Below are 20,175 nucleotides of genomic sequence, written 5' to 3' on the forward strand. Positions count from 1 at the left end.
ATCCCTTATGAATATGAAGCAAAGGTGAGAAATAGATTGAAGGATTAGATCTGGTAGAGTGCTGAAGAACTGTGGACAGAGGTTCTCATTATAGGAGGCAGCAACAAGAACATTCCAGAGAAGACACCCCGAGAAAGCAAAGTGGCAGTCTGATGGGGCTTTTACAGAGAGCTGAGGGAGGAAGAAAAGGGGAAGATGTGCCCAAGAGAGTGCGGAATTCCCCAGAAGAGCAAGGAGAGAGAAGGTTTTCTTAAGTGAACAGCGCAGAGAAATAGAAGAAAGCACTAGGATGGGAAAGACAAACAGTCTCTTCCAAAAAAAAAACAAAAAACCCAGAGCTATCAAGGGAAAGTTTCATGCAAAAATGGCCAGGAATTTAACAGCAGAAGAGATTAAGAAGGGGTGGTAAGGATACGATACACAAAAGAACTCTATAAGAAAGATTTGAACATCACAGATAACCATGATGGGGTGGTTATTGACCTACAGTTGGACTTCTGGAGGGGCAGCTAGCTGGTGCAGTGGATAGAGCACCAGTGCAAGACTCAAGAGGACCTGAGTTCAAATCTCACCTCAGACACTTGGCACTCACTAGCTGTATGACCTTGGGCAAGTCACTTAACCCCAATCGCCTCATCCTGGGTCATCTCCAGTCATGCTGGTGAATATCTGGTCACTGGATTCAGTTGACTCTAGAGGAGAAGTGAGGCTGGTGACCCGCACAGCCCTCCCTCACTCAAAATAAAGTCAAGTGCAAGTCATGTCATTATTTCTGTGATGGCATGGTCGTCTTCAGCAACAAAGGACAAACACACAAACTTCTGGAGAAGTCAAGTGGGCCATAGGAAGCATTGCTAACAGTAAGGCCAGTGGGGGTGACAGTTCCAGCTGAGTTTATTATTTAAAATTCTCAAAGGTGTTGCTGTAAAAGTATGCCAGCAATTTTGGAAAACTCAGCAGTGGATTGGAAAAGATCAGTTTATTGTGTCAATCTTAAAGAAGGTCAATGCCAGGGAATATTTAAATTACCAAACAATTGATCATTTCATATGTCAGCAAGGTTGTGCTTAAGATTCTGCAAGCTAGGTTTCAGCAATAAGTGAACCAAGAATTACCAGAACTGCAGGCTGGTTTTCAAAGAGTCAGAAAAACTAGAGACCAAATTGCCAGCATTCACTGGATTATGGAAAAAGTAAGGGAGTTCCAGAAAGACAACAACTTCTGCTTCATTGATTGCACTAAAGCCTTTGACTGTGTGGATCACAACAAAATGTGACAAGTCTTTAAAGAGATGGGAGTACCAGATCATCTTACATGTCTTCTGAGGAACCTGTATTCAGGCCAAGAAGCAATAGTTAGAACTAAACACAAAACAGTTGATTGGTTTAAGTTTGGTAATGGAGTTTGACAAGGCTGTATATTGTCACCTTATATATTTAACTTAAATATGCATGCAAAGTATGTTATGCAAAATACCAAACTTAATGTCAGAAGCCGGAATTAAAGTTGCCAGAAGAATATCAGCAATCTCAAGATTGACGGATGATAACATTTAAAAAAAAAAACCAATATCTTGGCAGTAGGTCTCATCACTTCCTGGCAGATAGAGGGAGAAGAACTGGAAGGAGTGTCAGGTTTTCTATTTTGGGTTCAAAGATCACTGAAGACTGGGACTGCAGCCATGAAATTAAAAGATGCTTGCTCCTTGGAAGGAAAGTTAAGGCAAATCTGGACAGCATGCAAAAAAATAGACATCACCTTGTGGACAAAGGTCCATATGGACAAAGCTGTGGTTTTCCCAGTAGCAGTGTATAGCTGTATGAGTTGGACTGTAAGGAAAGCTGAGCGCCACAGAATCAACACTTGAAAATTGTGGCACTGGAGAAGAATTTTGCAAGTTCATTGCACAGCAAGGAGATCAAATCAGTCAATATTTAAAGAAATTAATTCAAGCTGCTTACTGGAAGGTCAAATACTGAAGCTGAAGCATAAATACTTTGGCCATATAATGACAAGATGGGATTCATTGGAAAAGACCCTGATATTATAAAAGACTGAAGACAAAAGAAAAAGGGGATGGCAAAGGATGAGATGGACAGATAGTGCCATGGAAACAAAAAACATGAACTTGGACAGACTTTGAGAGATAGTAGAGAATAGAAAGGCCTGGCATGCTATGGTCCCTGCAGGTGTGGGGAACCTGCAGCCTTAAGGCTGGTGGTGGTCCTCTAGGTCCTTAAGTGTGACCCTTTGACTAAAAACAAACTTCACAGAACAAATCCTATTATTTAATCCTTTATTAAGGGGATTTGTTCTGTGAAGTTTCATTCAGTCCAAGGACCTAGAGGACAACCCCCCCCCCCCCCCCCCCGCCACCTGGTCCATGGGGTCATAGAGTCAGATGTGACTGAACAACAAAGACCTCATTGACCTTTTGGCTACCTTATCTTTATATATTGAACTTATAGTCCATTAAATATCAGTCTTTTTCGTTTGAACTTCTGTCTAGTTACACTTTCCCCAGTGTACTTGTGTAGTTGATATTTTGAAACCAAGCATAGAATTTTACATGAATATCTATTTAAATTTAATCCTACTAGATTTATCATTCTAGTCTATGGAGATATTTTAGGATTCCCATTATGTTGCTCCCTGTATTAATTATTGCACACAGCTTTGTGCATTTGATAAGCATGACTTCAGTGCTTTCATTCATGTCATGATAAAATGTTTATCCTTGCTTCTGGGAAGACTGAAGGTCTCTTGAGCTCAGGAGTTCTGGGCTTCAGTGGGGAAAAACTCATTGGCTGTTTCCACATCAGTATGGGGGATGGTGAGTGTGATTCAGGTTGCCTAAAGGTTAGCAAAACTTGTACAGGTTGAAAACAGGAATCAGAATAGCACTAGGCTATGAACTTCCCTGCCCTGGAGGGCCAGATGAAATAACAGGTCAGAGGGCCTATTGGGTCTTTGGCCTTCCTCTAGAAATCAACCACTGAGTTACAGCAATCCATTAATTATCACGGTTTGTGTCCTACAGTTAAACTAGGTGTTATTTTTTTAATCCGATTTTTCTTTTTGTAGGGTTTGAGGTCTTTATTTCAGTCACAGTATCATTGGTCTTAGCATGGGACAATTGCCAACTTCCTCATGTAAACTTGTTCTGCAAGTTTACTGAAATTTGCTAACTTACAAAATAAATCAGCGTTGACTTGAGTATAGTAGTTCAATGTCTTTGTATTAAATTTCAAAGTCAGCGTTAGGATACTACTATTATAATTATATTCACTTACCTTCTCTAATTTGTGTTCACTTATCTCCAACTTTATTAAATGATGTTTGGTATTGCAACTTTAACAATTTTAGCAGGAATACAAGATTTTTAAACAGGTTTATTTTGAGATGCTAAATCATGTTATTATAAATGATTATATAAATGATATAGTTATATAAACAATTGTGTGTGTTCGTCCTTCATTGCTGAAGACCATGCTGTCAGAGAAATGATGACATGACTTGCACTTGACTTTGTTTTGGGTGAGGGAGGGCTGATAGAAATGATTAGTTTTTTTATTTGAAGGACTTAAATGAGGCATTGGTTTTTGTTTCCATCAGTGCTTTTGGTAATAAGACAGTTCACATATATCTCTGCTTCAGTTTCCTGCCATTGATCCTGGAGCCACTCACTAGTCCCTCTGGTTAGTGGCAGTCATGGATTTTTTAAAGATCAAGAACAGACCATAAATATTTATTTCAGCTCTTATGTTCCAGAAAAGAAAATTGATGCTTGGACAGGGTGATTTGTCACAGCTTAAATCTGAATGTACTTCTTCTAGTTCTCAGCCAGTCACTGCTATGTGCATTGCAGTGACAGTATGGTTTGAATATTGTGTTATGGAATTTTAAAGTTAAAAGTTAACCCATATTTTAGTAAATTATTGAAAATTCTTGTTTTTGATGCATTGAAATTTTTGTTGAAAATATTTAAAGTGATAGTTCCTTTAGTGAATGCTGACCAAAGTTTTTAATTTATTGTGAATTAAGTCATAATGCTAGTCCAGAGAGAAATTTTATCTTCGCCTGTTCTTCATATTATATAATAAATGTGTACATTTTTAACTTTGAGAAAATGAAACAGTTAAGTGTTTTTCTAGGGAAAATTAAAATTTAATTCATTTGAAATACTTCCAACTACTAACACTTAGAAAGGAGATATATAACTTACTGCTTTCCCAGGATGACTTCAAATGAAATGGATTCAATCAAATTAAAATTAAGTAAAACAAATAATGGGCATGAGGGTGTGTTTAACTGCACCTGTTTTTCTATTACTCCACCCAGAATAAAACTGAAAAATTGATCCTTGGGAAATAAAATTACTGGCATTACCAAGAATCAATATTAATCAGAATTTACAATCACTTATTAAATGCCTACAGCATCATTAATGGCAAGATGATTAGTTTGACTGGACCATATAGTGTGAGGAAGGGAATAATGTATGATGAAACCGGAAAGTTAAAGGTTTTCAAGGCCCTTAAAAGCTTTACAGATGTATTTGTTTTGTCCTAGAAGCAATAGGAAATCTTTATATAGTTTATTAAACTAAGGTGGTGGTTGTAGAATGGTATGTGTGTGTGTGTGCGTGCGTGTGTGTGTGCATGTGTGTGTTCATCCTTCGTTGCCGAAGAAGACCATGCCATCAGAGAAATAATGACATGACTTGCACTTGACTTTGTTTTGAGTGAGGGAGGGCTATGCAAGGTCACCAACCTCACTTCTCCTCCAGAGCCATCTGAATCCAGTGACCAGATATTTATCAGGATGACTGGAGATGGCCCAGGATGAGGCAGTTGAGGTTAAGTGACTTGCTCAAGGTCACACAGGTAGTGAGTGTCAAGTGTCTGAGGTGAGGTTTGGACTCAGGTCCTCCTGACTCCTACACTGGTGCTCTATCTACTGCACCACCTAGCTGCCCTGTAGAATGGTGAAATGGCAATGGACAGAAAGAATATTGAAGAGGTTGAAGTGGCAAGATTTAGTGATTGATTTTATATGTGAAATAAGAGAAAATAAGGAGTTGAATGATGCTGAGAGTTTGGGAACTTGAAAAGCTGAAAGTGTTTTGTTGTCTTTGACAGAAATAGGGAAGTTTGGAAGAGGGTTAAGAGAAGGGGAAGAGAGAGATTGATGCTCAGGAGAGATCTAGGAGTTGTCTGTATTGAGATGATTAAGCCCATGAGAGCTTCAGAGGTTACTAAGTGAGAAAGTATATAAAGTGAAGAAGGTCTGAGGATGCACCATATTTAGATATTAATGTCGATAAGTCAATTAGAGGGATTGAGGAATGGTCAGATAGGCAGAAGGAGAACGAGAAGACAACGGTGTCAGAAAACATAGAGGAGAGGATGGTTAACAGTGTCAGATACTGCAGGGTGTCCAAGAAGGATGGAAGATTGAAAAAAAAGTCCATTGGAATTTATAAGAGATCATTGGTCACTTTGGAGAGAGCATTTTCAGTTGAGTAATGAGTTTGGACACTAGATGACTGTCAGTTAAGGAATAAATAAAAGAAGAGGAAGTAGAGGTAGTGAGTGTAGACACTCTTTGCTAGAATTTTAGCTGAAATAGGAAAAGAGATGGGTAGTAGGGTCTAGAGAAGATTTTTGGTTTTGAGGTTTTTTAGGATAGATAAGATGATAAGACTTGAGCATGTTTGTAGATAGTAGGAAGTGAACCAGTAATAGGGAGACATTGAAGATAAAGAGGGAGAGGAAGAGGATATGGAGAGGGGTCAATCTACAGAAGAACATTAAAAAGGATGGAGTCATGGGTACATGCGGAGGGGTTGGGATTGGCATTATCAGACTCAGGAGGAGAGGACAAGAGAGTAAATAATGTTAGTAATTTTTGACATGAAGCTGAGGGAGTTTATGGCCTGCTCTTGACTAACATATGCCTCCTTACAGATATAATTATTATGTCTTGGGCTCTCAGACCAATAAAGGAATCCATTAACCTAAAGGACCTAGAACTTGTGAAATACCAGATATTCCCTATATATATGCTGTAGACTTTTGGAGGGGATATTTTTGCGTATATTTGATTTTCTATCTAAGCTATGATGCAACTAAAGACTGTGTAGCATCATTAAGCCAGGATCAAAGATGTTTTAAAAACAGGCTATAGTAATATGTTACCCAATAGTAATATATTTTAGTGCATGTAATAAATTTATTACTGTAAAAATATTTAACTGTCTTTTTTCTCTTTTAAAGGAGAAATAGTTGTAAATGAAGTTAATTTTGTGAGGAAATGCATTGCAACGGACACAAGTCGGTATGATCTTTGGGGAAAGCTGATATGCAGTAATTTCAAAATTTCATTTATTACAGATGATCCAATGCCATTTCAGGTTTGTTTCTTACTTATAAAACATTTATTTGTTTAATGTCTTTTATCATATGAGATATTATTGTATAAATTTAGAGTTCAAAGGAAAAAAATAACACGTTTGTTACTTTAGCACATACATTAATTGTAACATTTATAAGATAGTGGAATTCAAAACAGAGTTTAAGGAAGATATTTGGATATGTCCAGAAAACATGGTGTGTTCTTCTATGGATTAGTGCCCTTTGAGAATTTACTTCGCTTGAGGATTAGAAGATATCATTTGGGTTTTCATCTTAATTATTTTCTTTATTCCAATTCTAAAAGTATTTAACTTTTACATAAATTGAAAGACATTGAATTTTTAAAACAGAAATTCATATTCTCATCATTTAGAATAAAGTAATGAATTCTGAATGTTTTCACATTTATACTTTGTAATCAATTTTTCAAAGTCTTTTTCTAGAATGATGTTACAAAATAGAATTGAAAATGTTTAGAGTGTTATATCAGCTTATTGGAAACCAATTATGTATAATACCTTTATATTAAAAATTGTTTAATTGATGTTCTCTGTTTTACATCACCTTTACTTCTGGTAACTCCTACGCAGGAAGTTAGTGCTTCTCTTTCACAGTCAAGCAGAACCCATTTGTCGTGTCTGAAAATGTATGTTTCATAGTACATCTGTTGTCTACCACCTCTTTGCCAAAAGGCAGGAGGCATACTTCTATAATGCTGGTTTTTAGAAAAGGCTTTAGCCATTGAATTCAGACTTTAGACTCCAGGTAAACTGGAGAACCCATCAAGGAAGATTGTGTTTTGTTTTGTTTTGTTTTTCATTGACTTTTTCTTCAACATATGTGTTTAACTTTGGATATTTTATTGTTTTCATTTCTTAGGTCTATTAAAAAACAAAAAATGAGTTTTTCAATGAAATATTTGAATACAGATATCAAATGTTTGTCAATATATAACAAATCTATTTTTATAGGATTTGAAGGACATTGTGTGTTTGTGCATGTACATATATGTATGTATTTATATACATGTATGTATGTAGTTGGCTTAGTTTTATGATTTTAATAATTTGTTTAGTGAGTGTAGCATTTTTCTTGTCAGTCTGATTATGTGAATAATAGTTATTTGAGAAGGTGTCAGTGCTTGCAATTTTGTCATCACCTAACCTTTTTAATATGAAATTATGGTATCAGAATACTTTTTACTTATTGCAATTTTTTGCATTGAAAAGAGGCTCAATTTCCTCTTTTTATTACAGTTTCCCCTTACTGTCAGATTTCCTAGATGAGCATTTTTAGGTTGTGGTAATCTGTTTCAAGGCCAGAATTCTATCTTTCTTGTGTTCCTTGTTTTTAACATGGTGCTTAGCACATAGTAACTATTTAAATAAGTGCTTTTCCTCACGGCCATGTTATGTTGAAGAATGCTGAGTTTGAGCATTGTGTTAGGACAATGCCTGTACTATATGTCTATTGTATTCCTATGATAGGTCATTTTATTCCTTCTGCTCTTTCATCCTTAACTCTGGCTATTCATGTATGAATGGATCAACCCAAATTGTTAACCACAAATCAGGGAAAAATTTTACAAATTGCCTTATTGACAATAATGTGAATTCTTCATAAGTGAATAGTTAAGTTTGAAAATAATAAAACTGCTAATAGCAAGTGAATAAATAAAATGTAGTTTACCAAATGATATTTTTAAAAACTGAATTAAAAACTCAGTTCTTGAATAAGCATTTTGCTCATAAAAAGATAATTTACTGCATTTAGTATGAGTTGTTACAAATGGCATTGAAAAGAAACCCATAGCCCTTCATTGAAATAGGAATAATTTTGATGGTAGAGCTAAATGCTTTCTACTACAGGCTATAGGTGTATTTATGTGTAAAGTGAATTATATTCCCAAGTTCATTTTAAATGTGATAACAACTTCTTACAGAGTTGTCCTGAAATATAGTATGTAAGCACAATTGCCTCCCCCAGACTTTTAGCGGTTAGGTGGTCCAGTGGATAAAGTATGGGGTCTAGAATCAGGAAGACTCAAGTTGAAGTCTGGCCTTAAATAGTTACTGGCTATGTAATCTGGAACAAATCACTTAACCCTGTTTGCCTCAGTTTTCTCATCTATTAAATAAGCTGGAGAAAGAAATGTCCAACCAGTCTGGTATCTTTGCTGAGAAAACCCCAAAATGAGGTCACGAAGGAATTGGACCTGACCTAAACAATGGCAGAGACTTTTAAAGAGGTAGCAAAGACAGTAACACCACACTTTCCCTCCTTATGTATTTTAATCCACTTTATTCCACATCAAATCTTGTTGGGACTACAATTTATCCAAAGTCTGGACTATTGCAATAATGATATGAGCCCCTATGCCTCCTGTTGCACATTTTTTATTTTCCTTATTTTTAAAAAAGTGCCATAAAAGACTTCAGAGTTTTAGAGTATAGGTGTATATAACTCAGTGTGGCTGAAAACATTTTAAGCAGATTTTTTTTAAATTTCAGAAATTTCATTATAAAAACCTTCTCCTTGGTGAACATGATGTCCCTTTAACATGTATTGAGCAAATTGTAACAGGTATGTATATAATCTTAGTGAATAGTTTTCAACAAGTTGATTTTGCTCAGAAATTAGAATTTTGATGCAAGAGCCTGAAGTTGCTTGGATTAGACTTCTATTAACTCTTTACATTTTGATGAATAAGAAGTTTCATCAAAGTTTACATTTTATGTCAAATGTTACTTGGGTTTCAACAAGATTATTTATCTAAATAACACGATTGAAAGAATTAGTTGGAAGCTGTTACTTTGCAGCAACACTTAAGTGAAAAGAGTGCTGGACTTGGGAGCCAGAACACTGGGTTTCAAATCCTCCCTCATGCATGTGCTGCCCAGGTGATCTTGGTTGTTGTATTTGAAACCTTTTGGGCATTTATTTCCTTATCTTTAAAGTAGAGGTGACATTTGCACGGTCTGCATCACAAGATTGCTTCGTGAACCTGAGGCACTGTTCTAGGGGTTGGCAGATTGGGACTCCTAGGCCCAGTCCAGCCCACTGCCTGTCATTTTGTTGGAACCATTTACATTTGTATTTTTTAACAACCATTCTTAACGCCTGGAATGCACAAAAAACAGGTGGCAAGCTGGATTTAATCCATGGTTTCTTGTTGGCTGACCCCTGCACTATATGAATGAGTTATGTCATTATAAAGTAAATGGATAATTATTGTAACATGGTTATGAGTTTTTATATTATCTTGGTTATTCCTATTATTTTTGAGTCAATAGAGTTTGAATTTAATAATTTTATCTGGATAGTGATACTTTTTAGTAGTTGTATAATGTGAAAAACATTTTTCTAGTTGCACATAGTCAACCCACCCAACCTCCCCAAAGTAGACTCAAGGACAGATGGAAAACATTAAAGAGTAGTTGAAAGCCTAAATGATTTAGTGCTCAAATTATGACAGTTTCAATATTTTAAGTAATATTTTACTAAAACATGCTTTATTGATGGGTGATGGAGATTATGCATTTAGAAACATAATTTAACAATGTTATTTCTTTAAAATCTTTCATTTCAGTAAATGACCACAAAAGGAAACAGAAGATCCTAGGCCCCAACCAAAAACTCAAATTTAATCCAACAGAGTTAATTATTTATTGCAAAGATTTCAGAATTGTTCGATTTCGCTTTGATGAAGCAGGTCCTGAAAGTGCCAAAAAGGTAACTCCAGTCAGTCTTAGGGTGGTCTTTTCTTTAATAGTATGCTTACTAGTTTTTTTGGAGGAGTTCTTACTTGTTATGAAGTCTGAATAATTTTGTCCAGTATCACCTAACTAACTGCATAGCTCACAGTGCCTTGCTCATAGTAGGCATTTAATGTTTTATTTTGTTTTGAATAGTTAAATATATTACATTAATATGTTAATTGTTAACATTTTAAAATTTTAAAATTATATTAATAATTAATATTAAAATATATTAACTGTCATTGCCTTGAGCTTCGTTCTGCATAGAGCAATATTTAGCAAGAATCAGTCATAGGTTAGGCTAGAGCTTGTGAATTTGCTATCCTCTCGCATTCTGGGAAATGTTCACCTACCATTTAGTGAGGGAAGTTAAGCAGAGGAAACCCTTTGTTCCTGTCCTGTATTTTGGATCCTGACAGAACCAAATCAGGGGTCTTACTTGTCCAGTTTCACTCTGTAATGCAGTAAATATCAGGATATTGTTAGGAATTTTTATTTGGTGTCATATAACCCCCACCCCCACCCTCCCTTCTGTCTTATGTTTGCTAGGTATGTGGAATAGCAGGAGTGGTGCAAAGAGAAATTTCTCTCCTGTGGTCAACTTCAACTGACAAGCTTTTATTAAGTTCCTGCTATATGTCAGGCACTTGTCAGGGACTGGGAATACAAAGGCAAAAAACAAAACAGTTACTCTTCTTCTTAAATCCCTCTGGGGAGACATTATGGATGTGTCACAACTACATGTGGAGCAATTACAAAATAGTTCAGTGTAAAAGTGGGAGGAAGGAGTGTAGCAGTTAGAGGTGGCATTAAGAAATCCTGTTTTAACATGTGGTACTTTAACTGTATTTTGTTTGTTTTGTTTATTTATTTATTTATTTAACTTTTAACGTTCATTTTCACAAAATTTTGGGTTCCAAATTTTCTCCCCTTTTATTCCCTCCCCCCACCCCAAAACACCAAGCATTCTAATTGCCCCTCTCACCAATCTTCTATCATCCCTCTCTGCCCTTGTCTCCATCTTCTCTTTTGTCCTGTAGGGCCAGATAACTTTCTGTATCCCTTTACCTGTATTTCTTATTTCCCAGTGGCAAGAACAGTACTCGACAGTTGTTCCTAAAACTTTGAGTTCCAACTTCTTTTCCTCCCTCCCTCCCCACCCACTCCCTTTGGAAGGCAAGCAATTCAATATAGGCCAAATCTGTGTAGTTTTGCAAATGACTTCCATAACAGTCGTGTTGTATAAGACTAACTATATTTCCCTCCATCCTATCCTGTCTCCCATTACTTCTATTCTCTCTTTTGATCCTGTCCCTCCTCATGAGTGTCGACCTCAAATTGCTCCCTCCTCCCCATGCCCTCCCTTCCATCCTCCCCCCCACCCTGCTTATCCCCTTATCCCCCACTTTCCTGTATTGTAAGATAAGTTTTCATACCAAAATGGGTGTGCATTTTATTCCTTCCTTTAGTGGGATGTGATGAGAGTAAACTTCATGTTTTTCTCTCACCTCCCCTCTTTATCCCTCCACTAATAAGTCTTTTGCTTGCCTCTTTTATGAGAGATAATTTGCCCCATTCCATTTCTCCCTTTCTTCTCCCAACATATTTCTCTCTGACTGCTTGATTTCATTTTTTTGAAGATAGGATCCCATCCTCTTCAATTCACTCTATGCACTCTGTCTCTGTATGCGTGTGCGTGTGCATGTGTGTGTGTGTAATCCCACCCAGTACCCAGATACTGAATAGTTTCAAGAGTTACAAATATTGTCTTTCCATGTAGGAATGTAAACAGTTCAACTTTTATAAGTCCCTTATGACTTCTCTTTGCCGTTTACCTTTTCATGCTTCTCTTCATTCTTGTGTTTGAAAGTCAAATTTTCTTTTCAGCTCTGGTCTTTTCATCAAGAATGCTTGAAAGTCCTCTATTTCATTGAAAGACCAGTTTTTCCCCTGAAGTATTATACTCAGTTTTGCTGGGTAGGTGATTCTTGGTTTTAGTCCTAGTTCCTTTGACTTTTGGAATATCCTGTTCCACGCCCTTCGATCCCTTAATGTAGATGCTGCTAGATCTTGTGTTATCCTGATTGTATTTCCACAATACTTGAATTGTTTCTTTCTAGCTGCTTGCAATATTTTCTCCTTGACCTGGGAACTCTGGAATTTTGCCACAGTGTTCCTAGGAGTTTCTCTTTTTGGATCTCTTTCAGGCGGGGTTTTGTGGATTCCTTGAATACTTATTTTGCCCTCTGGTTCTAGAATCTCAGGGCAGTTTTCCTTGATAATTTCATGAAAGATGATGTCTAGGCTCCTTTTTTGATCCTGGCTTTCAGGTAGTCCCATAATTTTTAAATTGTCTCTCCTGGATCTGTTTTCCAGGTCAGTTGTTTTTCCAATGAGATATTTCACCTTATCTTCCATTTTTTCATTCTTTTGGTTTTGTTTTGTGATTTCTTGGTTTCTCGTAAAGTCATTAGCCTCCATCTGTTCCATTCTAATTTTGAAAGAACTATTTTCTTCAGTGAGCTTTTGAACCTCCTTTTCCATTTGGCTAATTCTGCTTTTGAAAGCATTCTTCTCCTCATTGGCTTTTTGAACCTCTTTTGCCAATTGAGTTAGCCTATTTTTCAAGGTGTTTATTTTCTTCAGCATCCTTTTGGGTCTCCTTTAGCAGGGTGTTTACTTGTTTTTCATGCTTTGCTTGCATGTCTCTCATTTCTCTTCCCAGTTTTTCCTCCACCTCTCTAACTTGATTTTCAAATTCCTTTTTGAGCTCTTCCATGGCCTGAGCCCATTGAGTGGGCTGGGATACAGAAGCCTTGACTTCTGTGTCTTTCCCTGATGGTAAGCATTGTTCTTCCTCATCAGAAAGGAAGGGAGGAAATACCTGTTCACCAAGAAAGTAACCTTCTATAGTCTTATTTTTTTCCCCTTTTCTGGGCATTTTCCCAGCAAGTGACTTGACTTCTGAGCATCCTCTCCACCCCCACCTTGCCTCCAGTTCTGCCCAGCCAGTGCTTGGGGTCTGAGATTCAAATGCTGCTTCCCAGCCTCAGGGCTTTGGGTGGGGGCAGGGCTGCTATTCAGTGTGAGATTAAGTTCAGCTGCTTGGATGGGGGCAGGGCCGCCTCACAGGCTCAGTTCCCTCAGGGCGTTTATGCAGAGACCTTCAACAATGGATCAGGGCTCCTGCCTGCTTTGGGAGCCCTTGTCTGCTGCTGCCTCCCGAGGGGGCCTGAGTTATGGGGGCACCCCACTCCCCCCTTGACCTGCCAAAGAGACCCTCTCACTGACCCTTGTCACCTGTGGGTGGAGGAACCTGCGTGGCAGCTGGAGATTCAGTCCCTGAAGCCTGCTCAGATCTGCTCCTCTTGGCGCTGCGTGGCCAAGGCAGGGCTGGGCTCAGCTCCGGACCGGGTCCGCAGCGTGAAGGGCCTTTTGCGAGAGGTTTTCAGGTCCCTCTGGAACAGAAATCTCGTCCGCTCTGTTGTTCTGTGGCTTCTGCTGCTCCAGAACTTGTTGGGAGTTCTTTTTTACACATATTTTATGGGCTGTGGGTTCGGAGCTAGCATATGTGTGTCTTTCTACTCCACCATCTTGGCTTCTCCTCCGCTTTAACTGTATTTTGAAGGAAGGGAGTGAATCCTGTAGTGTAGAAGTGAAAAAGTAGTACTTGCCAGGCATGTTAGCCATTACAAAGATATAGAGATGGGAAATGGGGTGCACTCTTTAAAGAACTTCGGTTATTTATTTCAACTCAGGAGCCAGAGGACTAAGTCATTGACTGAGAGAAAAATGTATGTTAAGTACTTTTTTCTATTTACATGAAACTGAGTGAGGTTTTTAAAAAGAAAACAGAAAAACAATGTTCTGTTTTCAGGCTTTAACTTAAGCTGAGATTAAAATAAAAAAAGTAGAACTCATCCATTGAAAAATAGTGAAAATAGTAAAAGGATTAGAAAATAGTGCTGCTTAGAAAATTGGCACTGGGACTATGGGATGGAAAACAGAAAGGAAATTAAGAGCCAAGATAATGGAGTATTAGGAAAAAACTGGGGAACTTAGCTCCACACCCCTACTCCTCCACAAAGGTCTAAGAAACATACCAGACCAAGTTCTGATTGGGAAATCCAAGAAAAAAACTATAGTCACTTTTTTGTGCCCAGGTTAGCATAGGGAGACAGACAAATCTATAGACATTGGGGACAGGATCTATCTAGAAACAGTTTTAGACCTGTATAAGGAGTCCCAATTTTGTGCAGGTTAAAGGGGCAGGTGCCAATTGTCATCTGTGTTGCTTAATAATCAGTTCTGTGTCACTTTTCAAGGGTGGCCTAGGGAAAGGATCTGTGCTTAGGGGGTGGTAATCCCGGGTGAGCCATGGTTGTGGGCCATAGGCTGAGTTCTTAGCAAGGAGTTAAGTTCAGGGTCAAGAAGTAGTTGTATGACTGATCCCAGGAGCAGGGGATGGTTTCAACTCCAGTCACTAGCCTAGTGTGAAGCTTACTGATAGCTGAGCCTAGCAGTAGTCTACTAGAACTCCAACCAGGCAGACCTGCAACTGTGTTGCTTATCTCCAAATCCAAGCCAGAAACTTGCTGAGTTCAGACTAGGAGAGACTATACCAGACTCCTTTGGAGCACTGAAAGTTTGCAGATTTCCCCAGCGGGAGCTGTCCCTAAGACCCTAGAATAATAATACACAGTACCCTCAAGAAAGCAGTAGTAGGACACATGCTCAGCTCAGACTTTTCCCTCCAGAAGTGAATAGAGCCTGCCCCTAACATAAAGTATGAATCAGGAAGAAGGCTGAGAGCTGTTATGATGACAAGGGTGTTGAAGACATAATCCAAGAAAAAGAGAATGACCACAGCATCTCTGCAAGCCAAGCCTTCAAGAAAGACACAAGAGATGAAGCAAGATTTTATTTTTTAAGATTTAAAAATGATTTAAAAAAATCAAATGAAAGCACGGGGAGTGGGGAGCCTGGGAGTGGAGGTTGGGAAAAGAAATGAGAGCTTTGAAAGAACGATTTGAAAAGAGAACCAGTGGCTTGCAACCTGAGAAACATCATACTTGGAAAGTACAGTGGATCGTGTAGAAAAGCTAGTGACCACATGGTACAATAAGAAATGTTAAAGTAAGTCAAAAGACTGAAAAAGTAGAAGAAAATGGAAGTGATCTCAGCAGAAACAGCCAGAAAACAGACTGAAGAGAAATAACGCAGTAATCACTGTACAGTCTCTCCAAAAAAACATAGATACCATATCTTAAGAAATGATCAGCCTTTTTATTTTTATACCAAGATCTCTTAAAATCAGAGGATAAAGTTACTCTTTTCAACCCATTTTAAACATTAAGTACCTACTATGTGCCAGGAATTATAGAAAGTCCTAGGAATAAAAATAAGAAAGTGGAAGAACATAACACACAAATGGAAGCTGAGAAATGGAAAGGAGATAGTTGAACCCTGGAATTGAAACTGATCTGAGTCCTATGTAAAGGAAAGGTTTGGGAAGGGTCAATTATTGTTCAGCCCCTCTGTTGAGAACAAAGGGGCGACTGAGGGAGTTGAGTAGGTATTAAGTATGAAAAACTGAATCTTCACAGTGATTAAATTTCAGATGATCAGTTTATCCTGAGGGAAGCATAAGTTTCTGTGAAATTGAAACCAAACAGTTGTTGATGAAGAATTGAGAGTTTCTCCTGAAAGAAACCCCAAGATGAAAACTCCTAGGAACATTATAGTCAAGATTCATAGTTTCCAAGCTAAAGAAAAAATACTACAAGCAACCAGAAAGAAACAATTCAATTTTGGAGGAGTCACAGTCACAATCACACACCATTTGGCAGTAGCTCTTCTAAAGGAATTGAGGAACTTGGAACACTGTATTTCAGAAGGCAAAAGATATAGGCTTATGACCAGGAATCACTTAACCCAACAAAGCTGTAAGTATAATACTTCAGGGAGAAAAATGCACCTTTAATGAAAGAGCATAATGCTTATCTCAAACTCTGCGGCAAGGAACCCTAAAAAAGATCCCATTTTGTTTTTTTTTTAAGTAAACCTATATTTTACAGCTAAGTTACAATTAATGAGAGGTCAAATAATTCAAAATCTTATTTATTGCAAATCATAAAATGATATCAGGTCACATTTAATGTGAAACAAAATTCGGTTAATGTTATATATATGAACCTAGTCTAAGGTTTAACACACCACTTCATGTCAGTCTGCTCTTGCCTAAAATAGAGGGTCTAAGAATTGTTTTATGTTTCTGTGATCTTAAAAGAAGAAAAGGGTGGGGAGGAAAAATATACTAGGGGTGGGAAAGGGAGAAGAGTAATATTGGTAAGAACGTAATATTGTTTTACATAATTGAGGTATGCATATAAAATTAACAAACAAGGAGGAAAGAGTAAGGGGGAATAGCTGATTTCACCCTCATTTGAACCGGTCAAAGGAAGGAAGAATACACTCAAAATTGGATACAGAAATACAAGAGGATAGATGAAGGGAGGGGTTAATCCTAAACAAAACAAACTCCCTAGGTGGATCTCAAAAAGGAATTTGTAGGAAAGGGGGAGGAATTGGTTAAGAACTTATGATTGGGTATTGGGAGAGGGAAAGAAGGGAAGCAGGTTACCAGACCTAGAGCTTTGGTGTTGAGCACAATTCTGATTTAACAAGATGGGGCAGGAAACAGAAGAAAAAGCATAAGAGAAGAAGATAGAGGGAAACACATGATTGATAATAATTACTATTAACCATCAATGGGTTGTACTCCTCCATAAAACTGAAGAGGATAGCAGAGTAGATTAGAAAGTAGAATTCAACAATATGCTTTTTACAAGCATTTAAATAAGACTTTCATCTGAAGTAAAAAAGACAGGTAGCTGTCATGATAGACTAGACAGTAGCTAAAACAGATTTAAAAAAGATTAACTGGGAAACTACATGTTGAAAGGTATCACAATGTATTAATATCAATACTAAATAACAAGTATAAAATTAAATACTTAAAAAGTTTAATTAGTTACAGGGAATGATAGTGAAACTATAATAGTGGGTAGACCTAGATAAATCTAACCAAAAAATAAATAAATGACATGGTGGTTTTGGATCACGGAACAAAATCATAGAGACAATCTAAATCAAAACTACCAGTATAAAAAAATGAAAATGATGAATTCATAACTAGTAATAGAGTCAAAATAATTATCAGAAAATATTTTGCCCAATCACGTGCCAAAAAGTAAATGTCCAGATTAACAGAAAAAGAAATAGAGCACTTGATCTAACTTCAGTAGAAATTGGATAAGGCATGAAAATATTTTCACACAGATAAAATCAGTGCAGTTAAAATTAGAAGATAAATAGGTAAATGGAAAAAAATCTTGGCAGCAAATTTCTCTTAAATTGAGCCTGGAGTCAGGAAGACTGGAATTTACATCTAGCTTTAGACACCTACTGTGTGTGTGACCTTGGATGATTCAGTTCATCCGTATTTGCCTAAGTTTCCTTAACAGTAAAATAAGGATATTGATAGCACCTACTTCCAGGATTATTGTGAGAATCAAATTATATATTTGTAAAGTTCTGAGTGCAGTGCCTGGCACATAGTAGTAGTTGTCCTTCCTACTTGAAGAAGAACAAAATACCATCATTATTTTAGTCAAGTTGTAATGTGATCAACTATGGCTAATCAGACCAGTACAAGCTTGAAACGCTGTACCACAGGTCAGCACAAAAAATTCATATGAACATTTGGAGTGGAATTGTCTCTAAACATGTGTTTCTTTTGAGCTACTGCAATTCTGCTTTGTTCATAGAGCACGGCCCCTTTTTTGATGTAGGTACACCATGCTTGGCGGTCCTATGCCAGTGTCAGTATTCCATGTCTCACAATTACACAGTTTTTCAGAGAGACGTTGAGAGAATCCTTGTATTGTCATGTAAGCACTTGCCTCGTGTGAGTTCTTTGTAAAATAGTCTTTTAGGCAAATGTAGATTTGGCGTTTGAACATAGCTTATTGGAGTTGGGCTCTCTGAAATAGAGTTTGAAGACTTTTCAGCTCAGGTCAAGATTTGGACCTCAGTGTCTGGTACCTTATCTTGCCAGGTGATCTTCAGAATCTTCTTAAGACAATTCAGATGGAAGCGATTCAGCTTTCTGGCATGGTACCTGTAGACTGTCCATGTTTTATGGGTATACGACAATGAGGTCAGCACAATGGCTTTGTAGATGTTCAGTTGGATAGGCAGTCTAATACCTCTTCTCTCCCACACTTTTGCTTTGGAGCTTCCCAAACATTGAGTTTAGCCATGTCATCTTTGTGTGTATCCCTGGAAAGTAAACTGCCAAGGTAAGTGAACAAAATCTCTCCATTTTTTATAGTCAGTGTTTCCATGTATGGATGGTACAGTGCTGTCTGGTGGAGAACCTCTGTTTTCTTGGTGTTGTCAGGCCAAAATTAGCACAAGTGCAGAGAATTTATCCATACTCTATTGCCAGAGGCTACATGGAGTACACAGTCATCCAGGAACAAACAACTTCAGCACCAACTCTCTTTCCACCTTAATGTTGGTTTGTAGCCTTTTCAAGTGAAAACTGTCATTGTGACAGATAATTTTGATGCTGTTTTCATCCTCATTGAAGGCATCTGACAACATTGCTGGAAACATGATAAAATGCATGGGAGCAAGCAGACAGCCCTGCTTTACTTCATTGGGACTGGGAAAGCACAAGAGTATTATTGTCGATTATCCAGAATCAATGCAAGCATGCCATCATGAAACACATAAAATACTGATGGAACTTCTGACAACCAAATTTTGTCATGATCTTCCACAATCAGATCTACTGATGATGATGATTGGTACAGGGAACTGATTCAATTGATAAGAATAAAAGGACTTCCCCAATTAATAAAAGGTCAAAAATATGAACAGATACTTTGCAAAGGAAGAATACTAGGTCCCAGTAGCCATATTTTAAAAAATGCTCTGAATCTCTAATTTGAAAAATACAAAGGAAAGCATTCTGAATGTGTACCTCACACTCCTTTGATTGACAAATACTGCAGAGGCTATGGGAAAACAGGTACATCAATACATTTTTGGTGGAGCTGTGGATTGATCTAGCCATCCTGAAAAGTAGTTTGGAACTATCCCTTCAAAACTAGTAGATACCTTTTGACCCAACCATACTGCTACTAGATCTGTACCCTAAAGAAATCAATATAAACGAGCACAAGGACCCACATGGACAAAAGTAGAACAACTCTTTTTTTCAGAAAATTGGGTATGGGGTGGTGCCCATAATTTTGGGAATAGTGGAACAAATTATCGCATGTGCATATTGTGGAGTACTTTTGTGCTGTAAGAAATGAAGTAGATAGTTAACAGAAAAATCTGGGAAGGCTTGTATGAACCAATGTGGAGTGAAGTAAGCAGAACCAGAAAAAAAATTCTCTAGTTAACAGTATTTTAAAGACAATTTTGAACGACTTAGCAACCAAACACAATTCCACAGGATTCTGTCTACCTCAGGATAGAGGTAATGATCTTAGAGTTCAGATTGAGACTTTTTTTTTTGGACGGTAGTCAGTGTGAGAATTTGTTTTATGTACCTGTAATAGAAGTTCTGTTTTTATTGCTTTCTCAGTGAAGATGGTGGGTGGATAAGCAGAGAAAGAACATTTTAGTTGATTGGAAAAAATTATTAAAAAAAAAAAAAGGTTACACAGGGGTTTTACGTGAAGGGTTACATATATATAATATATATATATATCTTTTCAATTTTAATTAAGAAAAGATGAGTGAAAATAATCAAGTAATTTTTTAATTAAAACTTAGGAATTGAAGAATTCTTCTACTGTGAAGGGGAAGATTAGGTTGGAAGGACTTTTAACCAAATGAACTTTTCCAAAGATTTTACAGAGGTTGTTTTCTAGGAATGTTTTGACGACTTTCCCAGCAGCAGATGTACCTTTCTGTACTAG

The 20,175-nt window shown here is 37.4% G+C and overlaps 1 protein-coding gene across 2 annotated transcripts in view; it reads left to right on the forward strand.

The window, feature by feature from the left end:
• The window catches only part of MTMR10 (myotubularin related protein 10), an 80,805-nt gene that overhangs the window by 19,352 nt on the left and 41,278 nt on the right, over positions 1–20,175 (forward strand). For both annotated transcript variants that reach the window (XM_072616626.1, XM_072616633.1), the window contains 3 exons: positions 6,279–6,415; positions 8,927–8,999; positions 10,006–10,148. In XM_072616626.1, the coding sequence (XP_072472727.1) occupies positions 6,279–6,415; positions 8,927–8,999; positions 10,006–10,148 (353 nt within the window). The remainder of the gene's footprint in view (positions 1–6,278; positions 6,416–8,926; positions 9,000–10,005; positions 10,149–20,175) is intronic.

Source organism: Notamacropus eugenii, chromosome 1 (genome assembly GCF_028372415.1).
Source record: "Notamacropus eugenii isolate mMacEug1 chromosome 1, mMacEug1.pri_v2, whole genome shotgun sequence".
Lineage (NCBI taxonomy): Eukaryota > Metazoa > Chordata > Mammalia > Diprotodontia > Macropodidae > Notamacropus > Notamacropus eugenii.